This window comes from Phasianus colchicus, chromosome 2, assembly GCF_987193195.1.
Source record: "Phasianus colchicus chromosome 2, bPhaCol1.hap1.1, whole genome shotgun sequence".
NCBI lineage: Eukaryota > Metazoa > Chordata > Aves > Galliformes > Phasianidae > Phasianus > Phasianus colchicus.
In genome coordinates, this window is record NC_143437.1 from 55007906 (window position 1) to 55023315 (window position 15410).

Genomic DNA, 15410 nt, shown 5'->3' on the forward strand with positions numbered 1-15410 from the left:
ATGTGAATACAAAGTCATGTATGAGGTTGATTATACATTAGTTCACAAGAATCACATTTACAGGAGGTCTTGAATCAAGAACCAATTTATCATTTCTTCTTCTCAAGCTACAGAGAGAAAAACTGAAAGATTGTAGCTGTCACTGTTCTCTAGTAGCCTGAGGAATACATATGTATATGAATTCTTCAGTGAGATTCAAGATTATTTCTCTTTTGGAATGTGAATTTTAGAAACCTGTTTCCAAACCACTGGTGCTAGGAACTCTGAACAGGTCTGAAAACCTGAACGCTCTCTGCCATTTCTGCAGTTGGTAGAAAACTATCTACAGCTGTCTTAATTCTGTAACTTGTGTCCAGAACAGGTTAGTCATGTATTATGGATACCTTGTGATGTCTTCCGTCATCAAAAGACACTTCTCTTGTCAAGGGTAACATGGCACTATGTTTAAGGGTTTTTAAACCTGTTGTTTAAACTCACTGCAAGATAAAGGTGCTGTCTGTTATTAGGGGTGGCATTTTCAGGGCCAAGAAGATTACAGTTTCAGCTTTAAGTCAGTAACTTAATCTTCCACATGTTAGTTAAGAAATTGATGGCAGTATCAATGCTGCATTTATATCAGTCTTGGTTTCAATTTGTTAAATTGCCTCTTTACTTTTTTTTATGTGGAAAATCCCCTCTTCAGGTAAGTGATCTGGCAAGAGTAAGTCTTTAAGTTTTCTATCACATCAGCAGCTTTAGGTGAGATCTTGAAGGGAAAATTAACACACACAACCCAACACATTCCCCTGAAAATACATAAAGCAAGTTACATTAAAATTTGAATCAGTAAAAATACTTGGAATGCACTAAATGATTATATGAAGTATTCTGCTACCATGCCCTGGAAATACATGCTCTTAGTATTCCACTTTATCCAGTATATAAGTCTGAAGTTGTAACTTGATAAAAGCTGTTAGCAGAGGGTGTGAGAAATGAGTTAGTCTTTTACACTGATTTTTCTAAATAGTTGTGCCCTTTCAGTATTGTAGTTAAATTGTAGGGGTCAGTCTACAGTATTTAAAAAAAAAAAAAAGTGCTTTGGTTAAAATGAAAATGTATTTGTCCTAAATACATATACTTTTCTACTAGCTTTGTTAGTAGTTAACTATCTGACCTCTCCATGCTAAATAATAGAAGGCAAAAAAACAGCGTTCTAACTGTATTTGAAAAAAATGGATTTCAGATTGCACTGTACCAGTATCTGTGTAGAAAGGAAATAGGATTAATATTTGCCCTTCAGTGGTAGGTACTAAAGGATAATTTCTGCCTTACATTTAAAGAAGTTTAGGCAGACTACCCTTTTTGCAAAACCTGCTTTTGTATGTACAGTGCATCTTTTAATAACAATTTGAAATGTGAACTGATTATTTTTCTAAGTAAATCTTGCATGTAATTTGTGTATACTGAATTAGAAGCAAGAAAGGGAGCAGAACAATAAACTGGTATACTGACAGTGTCAGAGCCTACCTTAATGGGACTACTACATCTATCCTGAAACTAAGGAGTAGGACCAAACTTTACTGTCATAACCTCAGAACAGTTAGTCTGCATCATCTAGCTCAAGTTGAAGCTAGATTGTTGTGATGACTTGTTGTGTATTTTTTTTTTTTAAAGTAGTTCTTGCCTAAGTCTTCTGCTTCATTGAATGTGCAGGGTAATGTAGTATGGATTGCTTTGATAATGGCATGTGATTGTTATGTAGCCTTACCTTTAGACGTATCTGTAGGTTAGGTTATAAAAATCCTTTTTTTTAATTCCACTTAACTTGAGTGTGTTTTTTTAATAAACATAATTACTTAATTACAGAAGAGACAGTGACAGCTGTAGGTTTGAGTGCTTCATTTCATATAATCCAAGATGCAAGTTTCAGTCCTTCAAAGATATGTAAGAAATAGAAACTAAATTGGGCTCAGACTTTTTCTTGATTATAAAATTAAGCATTTACCTTACTGTCTAGTCCTTCAATATATTGAAGAGTGAATTTTCACAGTTGTGTTGGAATTAATAAGGAAAATGTGGTTTGAAGTTCTCAGATCTGCTGAAGTAGTTGTATGACTAGTGAATTGGAAGTATTTAGTGCATTCTATATTTCTCTTGCTGAAAGCTAAAGACTGTCATTGACAGATCCTGGTCAGGAGAAGGAGGGTTCAAGCTTCCTTCCTGTATCAGATGTTCAATTACACTTTGAATTCAGTAATTCATTCTAACTTGTTGCTCTCCAGCAATACAAGAGTTCCTGAATCTCCTTCATCTTTTCATGGTACACAGTTCAGAGGAAATCAAACATTCACTTTTATAGGAAAATAAACTGTAGCAGCTAGTTGCTGGTCTAGACGATATGCACTTGCTCATTTTCTCGGTTTAAAATTAAGCTTCACGTCCTCTTACTTTCCAGAAACAGTCAGTAGCATAACTGTAAAAACAAACACCTACATAACAGTGAAACCTTTCCTGTGTTAGCTTTGCTGTGTTTGCACTTAGTGAGTATGCAGAAGAGTTCTCACTCTAGCTTTCATTTGCCTCCAAAAGCACCAATTTGTAAGCCCCACATCAGTCCTCATTTATTAAAGCTGTCCTTTCACAAAATCCTTTTGTAAGTAGATGAAGCAGGTCACATCTGTGCTCTTTAGAATTGCATGGAAATAAATTATTCAAGTTAGCAAGTACCACTTCCCTGCTGAAACTTGCAGTTCCAAAGCAGTTATTGATGATGATGCAGTTAAACTAAAATCACCTCTGTTGTGCAGTTATATTTGAGATACCTGCCTTTTTCCAGCTCTGTGGACATTTTCCCTCCTTTGGTAAGATGTTGGAGCAGTGGGTGAATGTATTTTCTGAAGGCAAATACTGTTGTACAGTTTTCTAAATACTGACTTACAAGTCCTATTTCCTCTGTATTTTGTCTCAAGATCAATCCACATTACAAGTTATGAATAATAGCCACAATAGTAACTGCACAAGAAGGCTATAGCAGTTGCATTCCACCCAAGTGTTGCAAGATAGGTTTACATTTAGGAGCTGTAACTGAGACATATCTGTAAACACGAATAAAGATGATGCCCTGTAATTAGCAATTGATCTCAACTTTTGGACAACTTTGAAACTAGTATTATTGACAACAGTGCAAGCTGCTCTTTGAGAGTCAGAATTCTGAACAGATGTGACAATAACTACACAGCTGGAGAAAAATTTCCATGGTTCTTCTGATGTTGCTCAAGATCTGGTTTGAAGTAATGAGACAGTACTACTCAAATCTTGGTAAGTGAGATTAAAAAAAAAAACTTTGCATATTGTACTGACTTTTAGTAGTCTAGTTTTGTCTGTTGATGTGATAACATCATATGTCCTTTCTTGAAATTTACCTTGCTGTAGTTCTTTGAACAAGTCAAAAGATTAACTGCATACAGACCTAAAACATAGTTTATTTCTTTGACTCATTGTTTCATCTGCCTAGTGAGAAAACAACTGCAGACTTTTTCAACACAGTTAAAATTAATGGACAAAAGTAGTTAATTGAACACTTCAGTGTGGCATAGATATTACTGTGCTGGAGGCTCTTCTCAACTGGAGTGCGTTAGTTTCTCCCAGTAGGATGCAGCTGGGATGTACGGATGTGGTATACGCTCTGTAATAGCGGTTAGCAGCTGAACAGCTGTCACCCACTCAAGTCCTGCTGCCGTAAGGAGTTTGTTTTGCTCATGAGTATAGTGTACTATTATTGCACACACTCCATGTTCCTTTTCTCATAAAATACCTTACCTCACTTTGCTGTACCAAGTTACTTACTGTGTTTGCAGACTGTTGTTTAGTTGAAAGGACCTCTCATGGAAGCTTAAAAGTTTGAGGAGTATTGCTTAATTACCTAAGGAGCTGAATGCTTGACTTTCCAGAGTGAGGACAGAAGTCCTTTTTGTGCTTTTTGCTTCCTTTGGGTCCTGGGGGAGCCACTACATTGCTTTATGGTGGCCAAAGACGAAGCAACTTTACCTTAACTATCCTGAAATTAATGTTCAACGTAAGGTGACCTTTTGTTTATATCACCATAGGAAGGCGTTAATGGAGACTTTTTAAAGTTGTTATTCCCTGTTTCACTTGAGCACGCAAGAAGACGAGCATTCACATTGTCCTCTTATAAAAGAGAGCTGGATGCTGCTTGCAGGAGCAGGGATTAGAGATGCAAAGCGAGCCGGAAGCTTTGCGTACAGGTGTGACGCCCACGGAGGATGTAAAGCCTTCCTTCAGGCCCCATCCTCCCAAAGCTAAGCCAGACGTGGCTCGCTGCCCACCAGCCGTACGCCCCGGACGGGCTCCTGCCGGTGGAGGCGGTTCGTCTTTAGCCGCCGCGGTGCCCGTTCGGGTCGCAAACGACGGCAGCGACGTCAGGCACCAACCGCCGTGCCGGCGGCATTCAAACTGCCCCCTCCCGACGCGCCCCGCGGGAGCGGCCCGCCCCCGGCGCTCCGTTGGCCGTGCTGAGCAGTGCCGTCTCTCTATTGGCGAGGCTTCCTTTCCGTCCCGCCCCCGCTCGCTGATAGGTGCCGCCGGCCGGGGCTCGAGGCACGCGGGGTGCCGGCCGGGGGACACCTCCGCCTCGCGGTGCCGCCATGGTGCTGCTGCTGCGCCTCCTGCGGCGCCTGCTGGAGTACCTGGGCTGGCCGCCCGAGCAGGTGAGAGCTGGGCGGGGAGGGGGAGCGCTGCCCGCGGGAGGAGGGGACGGCGCGTGCGGGCGGGAGGCGCCGCTGCGTGTCCCGGGGGTCCGTGCTGTTGGTGCGGAGCTGCCTGGGAGCTCGGGCCGTTCCCTGGTTCTCCCGTGTGCGTTCGGTGCTTCGCCGACAGGCCGCCTTCCTGGAAACTCGCGTGCTGGGCGGCGGCCGTGCGGTCGGAGCGTGCCTCTCCTCAGCGGTCCCGTCGGGAGGGAGCGTCCGGCAGCTGTGTGCGGCGTTACGGAGGTACCAGGCCAAGGTACGGCGCGTCTGTGTTGCTGCTTTACTGAGAGGTTTTCCTGAGAGCCGCGCAGATGCGTCTGGTTGCTCAAAAACGTGCTGTTTCTCACTTAGTTGCTCAGAATCCCGCTGGTGATGCCGTGTACCTGCTACACTCCAATGGCCTTCATGCTTCCGATACGCGCTGGGTCAGGCTGTCTGCGTGTGGTCTTGGAAGCGGGCTGCTAAACCCTCTAGAGCCTTCAGCTTGAGAAGGGTGTGGGAAGGTTACGTTAACCTGACTGCATTGTCCTTAATCGCATAGAATGTTGCACCCTTTAATATAAAAACAAGGGGCTTCAATTTTGGTCCCTCTATTATAAGGTATTCTCGTTTTTAGGTCATATCTGTTTGCCAAAGAAAGGAATATGGATCTACTCGAAGTGTTGTTCGTAGACTTGGGACAATTCTTTCCTTAGAGCCCTACCCAAGACCTTATTTTCAGGTAAGCAATTTATGGTTTTGCGTAGGCTTCAACTGCTTATGTCTTCTAATTCCTAAAGGCAGTGATAGCTTTCTTGATCTTTTTAGTAAGTTTAACTGATACTTTGCATCTCTTAAGCTCACTTTCTCAATATGCTTACAGCACTATTTAAAACTTTTTTTGGTGAGGCAAAATTTTTAGTGTGCACTAAGTCCAGTTTTTCTATGCATATTTTTGTCTTAGTTTGTTCACCACCCGAGTCCATTGGATCACGATAAACAAAGCGTGGCTGCAACTCCTGTAGCTCCATCACTTGCTGATGTCCTATGGGTAGCACGTGAGGAAGGACAAGCGTTTGCTAGATTTAGGTAAGTAGCAGTAAAATATATGCACAGAAAGGAGTAATAGCATAAATGTTTGTCTTTTGTCCTTGTCTTCTTGTCTCCAAGCTTTCTCAGGGTTCCAGTTAAACCAAGCCTGCAAACTTTTTATCTAGAAGTTCTTCCCATGTAGAATATTTTTATCTGAAAGATTTCTAGTGCTCAATACTGCCTTTCCTCCTAATGGCATAGCAGATAAATTAGTGGTGTTTTTAACTCATGTTTTTACTCAAGAAGTATTTTGTAGGGGCAGAAGTTTGAGAAACATGTTGCAACAAAGCATAAGACATTTCTTATTCGTATCTTAGTTCACAGATGTTTTGATAAACATTATAAAGGAGAAAATGCAGAAAAAATATTTAAATGTCTCTTTTGAATCTGATTGCTACAGTGCTGTTTGTGTGAAGTTTGTTACTTTAATGGACTGAAGAATGTAGAATTGTTTCAGTTGAGAGGGATCTATAAAAATGACCAACTCCAATGGTCAGACTACTTCAGGGCTGACTAGAAGTTAATGCATATCATTAAGAGCATTATCCAAATGCCCTCTAAACACGAACAGGCATAGAGCATGAACTGCCTCTCTAGGAAGCCTCTTCCAGTGCAAAACTACTCTCTTAGTAATGAGGACTTTCCTAGTGTCTAGTCTGAACCTCCAACATTGCTTTTTTTAGCTGTTGCCATGTGTCCCATCACTTGATACCAGGGAGAAGAGATTTGGACCTTTCTCTCAACTTTCCCTCTTTGTAAAGTTGTGAAGATCAATGAGGTCACCCCTAACCTCCTTTTCTGCAGTCTTAACAAACCCAATGTCCTCAGCCTCTCCTCACCAGACGTGTCTTCACGACCTCTGTTCAGCTTTGTTGCCTTTCTCTGGATACTTTCAAGGACCTTAATATACCTTTTTAAATTGTGGAGCCCAGAGCTGCAAGCAGTGTTCCAGGTGAGGCTACTCTACCACTGAACTATGGAGGGAGAATCACCTCTTTTGACTTGCTGGTTGTGCTGTGTTTAATACATTCCAAAATGTTGTTTGCCCTCTTGTCTACTGGCTTGTGTTGAGCCTGCTGTCACCAGCACCCCAGGTCCCTTTCTGCTCTTCAGCTCTTCAGCTCTCCAGCCAGCTCTCCCAGTATATACATTTCTGTTTGACATTACTCTATCCCAACTAAAGAATCTGGTATTTGTTCTTTTTAAGTTTTGTGCTATTGATGATTGTTCAGCTCTCCAGTTTATCTAGATACCTCAGCCATACTTCTCATCCCTTAAGAAAGTGAACAGCACCTCCTACTTCAATATCATCAAGAAGTTCACTGAAGATGCATTAAACTCCTGCATCCAGATGGCTGAAAAATACATTGAATAGAGCTGACCTCAAAATTGAGCCTCAGAGAATGGCAAGAGCGACTGGCTGCCAGCTAGATATATTCCCATTGATTACAACGCTCTGAGGCCTATAGTTCAGCCAGTTCTTCACCCAGTGTATTGTGTACCTGTTCATCTCACTGTTGGATGATTTGTACAGAATGCTACTGTGGAGCAATATCAAAAGTCTCACTGAGATCTAGAAAAACTAAATCCACTGCCTTCTCCTCTTCTACTTAGGGAGGTGATGTTGTTTTAGAAGATATCAAATTAGCGAGAGAGAACTTTTCTTTTGCAGACCTATGTTTGCTGGGCCGGATTATTACATTATCTTTTTAAGTGTCTTTCAGTGGTGCTGAGGTAATCTCCAAAATTTCTGCAAGCACTGAAGTTAAACTAGATGTCTGTTTGCCTTTTCCAAGGTTGCCTTTTGTACCCTACTTGTGAATTGGGGTATAGTTGTCTAGATGCCTGTCAGCAGAGACATCCCCACATTCCCAAGATCACTGGTAGAGGGGCCCAGCTATAACATCTCCTAACTTCCTCAGTGCTTTTGGCTGAATCCCACCAAACTCAATGGGCTTAGAAACATTTGACTGATATAACTGGTTCCTTAAAATTTCGTGTCGACAAATGGAAATTTGCAGTCATGGTCTTCCAGCTCATTGGACTGGGCAACACAAGGTCTATCATTAATTTTAGCCTTATCATAATCTCTGTTTGTCAAATAACTGGCTTCATCCAGTAGCTGCCCAATATTTTCATTAGGCCTCCTCTTGCCTTTATCATACTTCAAGAAGTCTTTGTTTGCTATCTGAGACATCACTGAACAGTTTTAACTCTGGTTGAGCTTTGGTCTTTGGCATTTTTTTTTTTTCCTGCAAGCACAAACTACAGCTCCATCATCTTTGTGTTTCTTTATTTTAAAAATTTACCTTGAATATCAGCTATGCAGTTCTTTAATAACATGCTGAAGGAAATTTTGTACATTAGTAAAATGTAAGTACTATAAGATGACGAACTATTCTGAAATTTGCAAACAGATGGTATATAAGTCTTCCCCCCCATCCCTTTTCTATCCCTCTGGAGAAAAAAATAGGAAGTTGGCTTATTGTTCCTTATATAGGATCTGTTCAAAGTCAGAGGAGGAGTCAGAAGCAAAATTTAAATGTGGATACTTCTGTATCCATCTCCACATTGTAGAGTGTAATTGAGCTTTATACTGACATCTGTTTTTCTATTATCTTTGTTTACTGCTTGCTGGTATTGAAATTTCAAGATGCTAATAAATTCAGATGACACACTTTATACTATAGAAGTTGTGATATATTTGTTTTTCATCTTTGGGTTCTTCATCTGTTACCGTTGAACTACCAAAGTTGTTTTGAAGTACTTGCAAAATACTAAAAGAGTGAGAGTACTGTGAAAAGGAACTGTGTGTCCTGTTTTATCTTGCTTGTGCTGCTCTTCAGCTCGTCTAACTCAGATCCAACACACTTCATTTTTCTGTTGTTTCTGTTCTTCCTCCTCCTCGCCTGGCTCTGTGAGATTATTTTCAAGGTCAGGTGTAATGCATATCTCTTCCTTCTGACCTAGTATGAAAAACAACATTTTCACAAATCAGAAAACAATGTTGCAGGTGTTGCTTTAAGTAAAAGGATGACGGATGTAAGGAGAATGGTCTGGTTTTGTTTCCGTGAATATTTAATGGATTTGGAATAAAGTAAATTTAATTTCTTCATTTCATTGTCTCATTCTGATAGTTTGAATTTACGCTCATTCTGTATTTTAAAGTTATTTGTACAGGCCCTGACTTGAAATAATGTTTAAAATTGAAACACAAGAGCTGTAGCACAATTCTCTAATGCATTTGTGTTACATATACAGCTTATAAAAGATAAGGTTCTTATTTGGCAAGCATTAAAATTTATGATTATTCTCTACTATACTTTCTGAAAGATTACAAGTTCTTTGCCACTTACAGTGTTCGTCTTGCAGAGTTTGATAAATGACTGAAATGTGTGAAGTCATTTTGAAGAGATTATTGCTGACTCTCCCTGCCTTCTGTATCTATTGGTGTCTCTCCCATTTCCCTGCATGAAACACAGTCAAATGGAATGGTAGCAGCTCAGTCCTGCACTACAGCCTTGTATAATTTATCCCCAAGTAAACTATCTATTTTGATTATGACTCTTCAAGGATTTGTAACTTTCTTTAAGTGATGAAGATTTAAAACACTTTTTAAGTTATGATCAGCTAAACATTTTCTTAAATAGTTTGCAAATTTTATGTCTTGCAGAACGGTGATAACTTGCTTGGACAGATGTGGAGTCTTGAGATTTCTTCTGCTGGCTGAACCTTTTAAACTGTCTTTTATTCCTTTCTAGGACTGAATTATGGAGAAAAGAAAAAAGTACAGCTTATCACAACTTACATCCATCTATAGATTCCATACCAAGTGTTTCAAAAACCAGTACACGAAAAGACAGTCTTGTTGATCAAGCAGCACTCCAGAAAATTTCTGCACTCGAAGATGAGCTAACTTTTCTTCGTACTCAAATCGCCACAATTGTTGCAGCACAGACATTAGGAAGCATACCATCACGTAAGCTTTTCTGTTTTTTTTCTGCCTTAGGAGTCTTCTTCGTGGATTGCCATGCGTCTGAGATTGATATAGAATATCTCTAATTTCTTTACCTGAAGTTACTTACACCAACAACATTTATTAATGTGGTATTTGTTTTGTGGTAGTTGTGTTGCTGCTGTGGTTTCTTTGTTTATTACTTTAAAAAAATTTTTCTCCCCCAGCCTCTCCACCCTTCAACTTTTCATGGCTTACTTGCCAATTTCAAAAGCAGTTGATCCTATGTGATGTCTATATTCATTTTCATGTTTGTGAAGGAACTTGGTAACAGCAGTAGTAATAAAACACCAGTTACTGTTTAAAAAATAATAATTTTAACTTCAGAGTTGTGTACAGCTTCTGACAAGTTATCAAATAATGGTTAAAACATTCTGAGGAAGTCAGGTTCAGGATTTAAGATAAACAGGTGCTTCAAGTAGGTGTCCAACCACCTTTGGAGCTTCAAATATAGTTAGTTTCTAATATGACCTTCAGTCTTCCGATTTTTCCCTTAAATGATTTGAGATCCTGCTTGCCTTATACACTAACTCCACTGTGGCTGTTAAAGCATTGGGACTGATTGTGATTTATGTTTGTGTAGTGAGTACTGTGCCAGGTGAACTTAAAGAGTTCAGAGACCGCTTATCCTTCAGCTTAGTTCTGCTGACACTTCTCCTTAGTGTTGTGCATACAGTTTTGTAATCCGTTTTATATGTTTTGTAGTTTTCTTTAGTGGTGCTTCATTTGGTTTATTGTAACCCTCAGGCCATTGAGAATGAACTGTATGTAGCTGCAGGGTGCTTTCTGCTTCGGGTTCCTGAATTGTCTAGTGCAAAGATCAAAGACGTAAATGGAGAAAATTGGAGCAGCCCAAACCACCTTAGTTCTATTATTTCACTTATGCTTAATTTATGTGTTTAAAACCAAAATTGTTCTTGTCACTTATTTTCTTCTGTGGTATGATGCGTGAGTTGTGTAAGGAAATGCTTTAAGAGGGTGGGTCGTCTTATCTGGACTTAAGCAATGTTTAGGATGACTCAGGTTAACGTTGTTAATTGCTAAGATAGTACTGACTGTTAAAAATAAAACCCCTCTTTTTCTTTTATGACTGCATTCAGAACCCTTTAGAACATTCAGCATTCCAGATGGATCGTACCCAGTGCCAACCATGACTTCTACGCCATTGTCTGTCTCTCACAATCACTTTGCAATTCCTTCTCCTCCCCCACTTCCTTCTGCTGCACCATCTGGTGTTGATGCTAGTAATTCAGCAATTGAACTTATAAAACAACGTCGTGCTGCAAGAAACAGTGCTTCAACTACAGGTGATAGTGCTGATCCCCAGCGGATGAAGAACATTCCTAGCATGATGGATGTTTTGAAAGATCTAAACAAAGTTCAGTTGCGTGCTATTGAAAGGTAGGTTGAATTGAATGCATACCTGAATTATCCAAGGCTGTGCAATCATCACAGCAGTTAAAGCAGCAGCAGAGAACACCAAGATGAAACATCAATTTAACAAGCAGATAATACTGACAAGCTTAAGTTTGTAATGTTTAAGTTCTTGGATTGGAGCATAAGATACTCATGGTGCAGCTTTTAGATCAATTTAAAGATGCTGAACATCACAACTTTTAAAACACAGTCCTACATTAGTATAGAAGTCTCATGTTGTTTGATTCTCTGGGTGTGTGTGTGTCTTTTGTTTCAAGACTGAGTCTATTTTAAAATAACTTACAAAGTTGCATACAGGGTTCTGGAAAGTGCTTTCAAAAGTAAACTTTTACGTTCACTGTGAAAGGACATATCTTTTGGGGAGCACTGGGAACTAACTTAACCAAAATATTCTGGTCTTTCCTTTGAACTGTTAAATACATTCTGTGTCTTATTGAAGATGTTTCATGAATTTAAATAGTGCAGTTGTGTTATAATACTTTTCATGGTGCACTATTTTGATTTTAAGCTCTGTTGACAAGTTACAAAATTTCTTTACTAAAGCCTGTAACGTGTCTTTGTGTCAGTGTTGGTCTGCTTTGTTAGATAAGATAAAGGTTGTCAGATGTCCTTTCTGAACTTCTGGAGTTTTAAAAAAAAGTATGCAAGAACAGTTGAATATCTGATGAATAAGAGAACATTGGCAGTAAAGTTCAAGCTCTACTGCCATACTGCCAGCAATCCCCACTGTGGACCAGTTTCATAAAATAGAAGGCATTACTTTCAGGGCAGCCCTTGTGTGTTTTCTTCTATATAATTTCATGTGGTGTGAAAGAAGAAAGTGAGAACTGAAATGTTTAAAATTACAGTTTGAACGATCATCATGTTGAACAGGGGCATATTTAGTAGGAACTGATAGGTGTGTATCTGAAGTGCTCCTGGATTTAGGTGCCTACTTGAATTCTGAAGGTAGAACTGTACAATAAATTTGTATCTGCAGTCCTTCCTCCTACGATTGGGCTTATGTTGTTGTCCAGCCTGTCAGGCAGCAGTCTGACAGCAGTTTAATGGGAAGAGTAGGCCTTTGTTCTCCACAGCTTGAGGATCCCTGCTTCTACCACCTGAGCACCGCCTTACACAGTGGGCAAGTGCTCCAACAGCTTGACTGTATATGAAGGGTGAACTCTGTCCTTCCAGGTATCATGTTTAAATCACATCGTCTGTAACTGTCAGACTTTGAACTCATTGCTGTCAGTGTGCTTTAGGAACAGTTCATTTATCTGGAAATAGCGCTTTACTAGGCAAAAGTGTGAGTACTTATAGATGTGTTTCAAATATCTCAGTAGTTAGCATGGCCTTTTATGACTTAATTTATAGGACCAGTCACTAATTTCCATATTTATGTTGGCACTGGGGTGCTAGGTGCTCTTTACATCTGGTGTCTTTTTTCTGTCTTTCAATTTTGGATTTGATGAGAACAACTTTTCTAATTTTTGACTATAAACTTCATATTTGGATGCTTAGGTGCTCACTTGGATGGAAAATCTCTTAGAAGCCTTTGTGCCAAATTTGATAAATTTCCTTTGATAATCATAGAATCATAGAATTGCCAAGGTTGGAAATAACCTCTAAGATTATCCAGTCCAACCATCCACCTGTCACCAATATTTCTCACTAAACCATGTCACTCAGTACAACATCTAAATGTTTCCTGAGCTCCTCCTGGGTCAGTGACTCCACCACCTCCCTGGTGGGAATGGTGAGTAATGTATGAAGTGAGTTCAAGTGTGGTTTATAAATGGGACTTTATTTTCATCTGGATGCATATTAACTTAAATGAGGTGATGTTTTTCTTTAAATATGATTGCTCTGAGAAATTGTGCAAGTTCTCTCTTTTTTCTCTATACTTCTTACTGAAGTTTATATCAAAATATTTCATAACTTTTTTCAGCATAGTGAGCATTTCCCACTAATATGCTTAAAAGTAGCTATGAAATGTAACCTGTTATAAAAACCATACTTTTATTTTTTTCTTTTAATCCATTACCTTACCACTTGATTGATTTATTGCCACTTTTCTTTAAGGAACAGCATTTTTGATCTAACAGTCTCGCTGACAAGTACTTAAGTGTACTGTTAGTAGTCCTATTTGGTGAATTGCTGAAAATAAGCAGCATTATCTGTGTGACCTGGGATAGGACAGGGAGTATATAAAAGTCGTGTCTTGAGATTTTAGATAGCTAAGCACATAATTATGGGCAGGCAATAACACATTTTTCTTTATAGGTCACCTGGAGGTACACCTGTGTCTAAACCGAAAAAAAGGAGAAGCTCAGATTGGGATCCAGTTGCTCTACTAACTCATGCACTAAAACAGAAATTTGCACATAAGTATGAAGATGAAGATGATTCACTGGACAAAGAAAACAAATCTTTCGATAGCTCCCCATTTTCTAGTCCAGAAATCCCACTGGTATGTTTTTATATAAGTTTTTCGTATCTTGAGAAATGTAGCATGTGGCTTATTGAGGCATGGACATTTGCTTGATAGTAATTAGTTGTTATTCGTGTGTAGAAACTGTATTTAGTAAGCCTATTAATTAATGTAACTAATTTTACAAGAGGTCTGCCTAAACTTGCTATGTGTTCAAAGATGAAAATGAAAGATTTAGCATTTCTCTTGTGGTAGCATCATTTCTACAAACGTGCATCTTTATTCTGAATAAAGATTCTGAATGTTGTTGCAGAGCACGTGAAAAAATACAGACAGCTAGAAACTTGTTTAAACAAAACAGCCAGGCTTATATTGTAGACCACTGCATTGCATGGCTAGCATACCTGATTCTAGATGGGAAGATAGAAGTGAGATCCAGGAAGAGCTTATTTATGGATCATCTTTGTTCCAGATCTAGCAGCTGAATTTATAAAGCCCTGGAAGAGGGACTGGAGTGCTAGCATGTTCACAGAATCACAGAATGGCCAGGGTTGGAAGGGACCTCAAGGATCATGAATCTCCAACCCCCCTGCCACATGCAGGGCCACCAACCTCCCCATTGTATACTAGACCAGGCTGCCCAGGGCCCCATCCAATCTGGCCTTGAACACCTCCAGGGATGGGGCATCCACAACCTCTCTAGCCCGTTGAGGTCCCTCTGAATGGCATCCCTTCCTTCCACAGTGTCAACCATTGTCTCTTTTGGTTGAAGTAGAGGCTTAATTGCAAGATTAGTATGATGAATATGCTTATTCTAATTGTTTACCCATGAGTGTTCTGAAGAATAAATTACTTAAAGTAATTTCACAGGTTTACTATCTTATTCTTCCTAGGTTAAGAGTACAAAACATCTTTAAACTGTCTTTATTGTAAACTTCTTGTCATTTGGTTGTCTTGGGTATAATTCTACTTAATGCTGCACCTGTTTTCCCTAGGTTGGACGTTGCAGCCTGAAGACAAATGCAAATTCTAGCCTTGTAAGAGCTGACAAAGTTAAACAAGTATCAGTGTGGAAAGTGAGACCTCATATTTAACTGATGGAGGGAGACTTCTGCTGAAACTTGGTACAGTGTGTAAGTGGCAGTGCTGCTTTTTGAAACTGCTGTAATGTGTTCTAGAATGTCTCTGTCTTATGCTGTTGAAGTTCAGATTGTAGGTATGTGAAATTGCCTCTTCTTAGTTTCCCAGCAACAGAACTTCTGAATCTGCTTTATGAGAAGCACACAACCAAAAAAAGTATCTTGTTATTGTGGGACATTGTGTCTTAAACCTGGGAAATAAAGGAAATAAATATGTGAAAGAAATGTAATTATTGATGTGGCAGCTGTGGTGTGTGCTGTCTCTGCACCTGAGTGTAAATAATGAAACTGTAAACTTTTGATTGGAGTGTATTATATATAGCAGACTCTATACAGCTGATGGTAGCTAACACTGAGTATAGTTTCCTCTGGTTTTCTTTGCAGTTTGTTAATACTACTCCATATTTCATATGCAAATAATATTTCAATTTATTTTGCATCTGTGGAGAAACTTTTATTTGTGAAGCTTTGTCTTACTCTAAGTACACTGCAGGCTGTCTGTTAGGTGCTTGTAATATGAGGGAGTTGTCTTCACAAAAAAAAAAAGACTTTTTTAGAGGGATCTGCTAACATGTAGTCTAACTTGTGTG

General features: G+C 39.4%; 1 protein-coding gene across 1 annotated transcript; it reads left to right on the top strand.

Annotated features, from left to right (window-relative positions):
• The first annotated feature begins 4494 nt into the window (after positions 1 to 4494).
• On the top strand, positions 4495 to 15050 carry MTFR2 (mitochondrial fission regulator 2). Its single transcript, XM_031610964.2, has 8 exons — positions 4495 to 4706; positions 4876 to 5001; positions 5362 to 5466; positions 5689 to 5813; positions 9578 to 9795; positions 10932 to 11232; positions 13534 to 13720; positions 14677 to 15050. Exons 1-8 carry the CDS (start codon positions 4644 to 4646, stop codon positions 14773 to 14775), a joined length of 1224 nt encoding a protein of 407 aa, XP_031466824.2. The 5' UTR covers positions 4495 to 4643; the 3' UTR covers positions 14776 to 15050.
• The last annotated feature ends 360 nt before the right edge of the window (positions 15051 to 15410 follow it).

Coding starts and splice junctions, on each gene's coding strand:
- MTFR2 (XM_031610964.2), top strand. CDS start 4,644: ATGGTGCTGCTGCTGCGCCTCCTGCGGCGCCTGCTGGAGTACCTGGGC. Junction 4,707..4,875: donor TGGGCTGGCCGCCCGAGCAG/GTGAGAGCTGGG, acceptor CTTCGCCGACAG/GCCGCCTTCCTGGAAACTCG. Junction 13,721..14,676: donor CTAGTCCAGAAATCCCACTG/GTATGTTTTTAT, acceptor TGTTTTCCCTAG/GTTGGACGTTGCAGCCTGAA.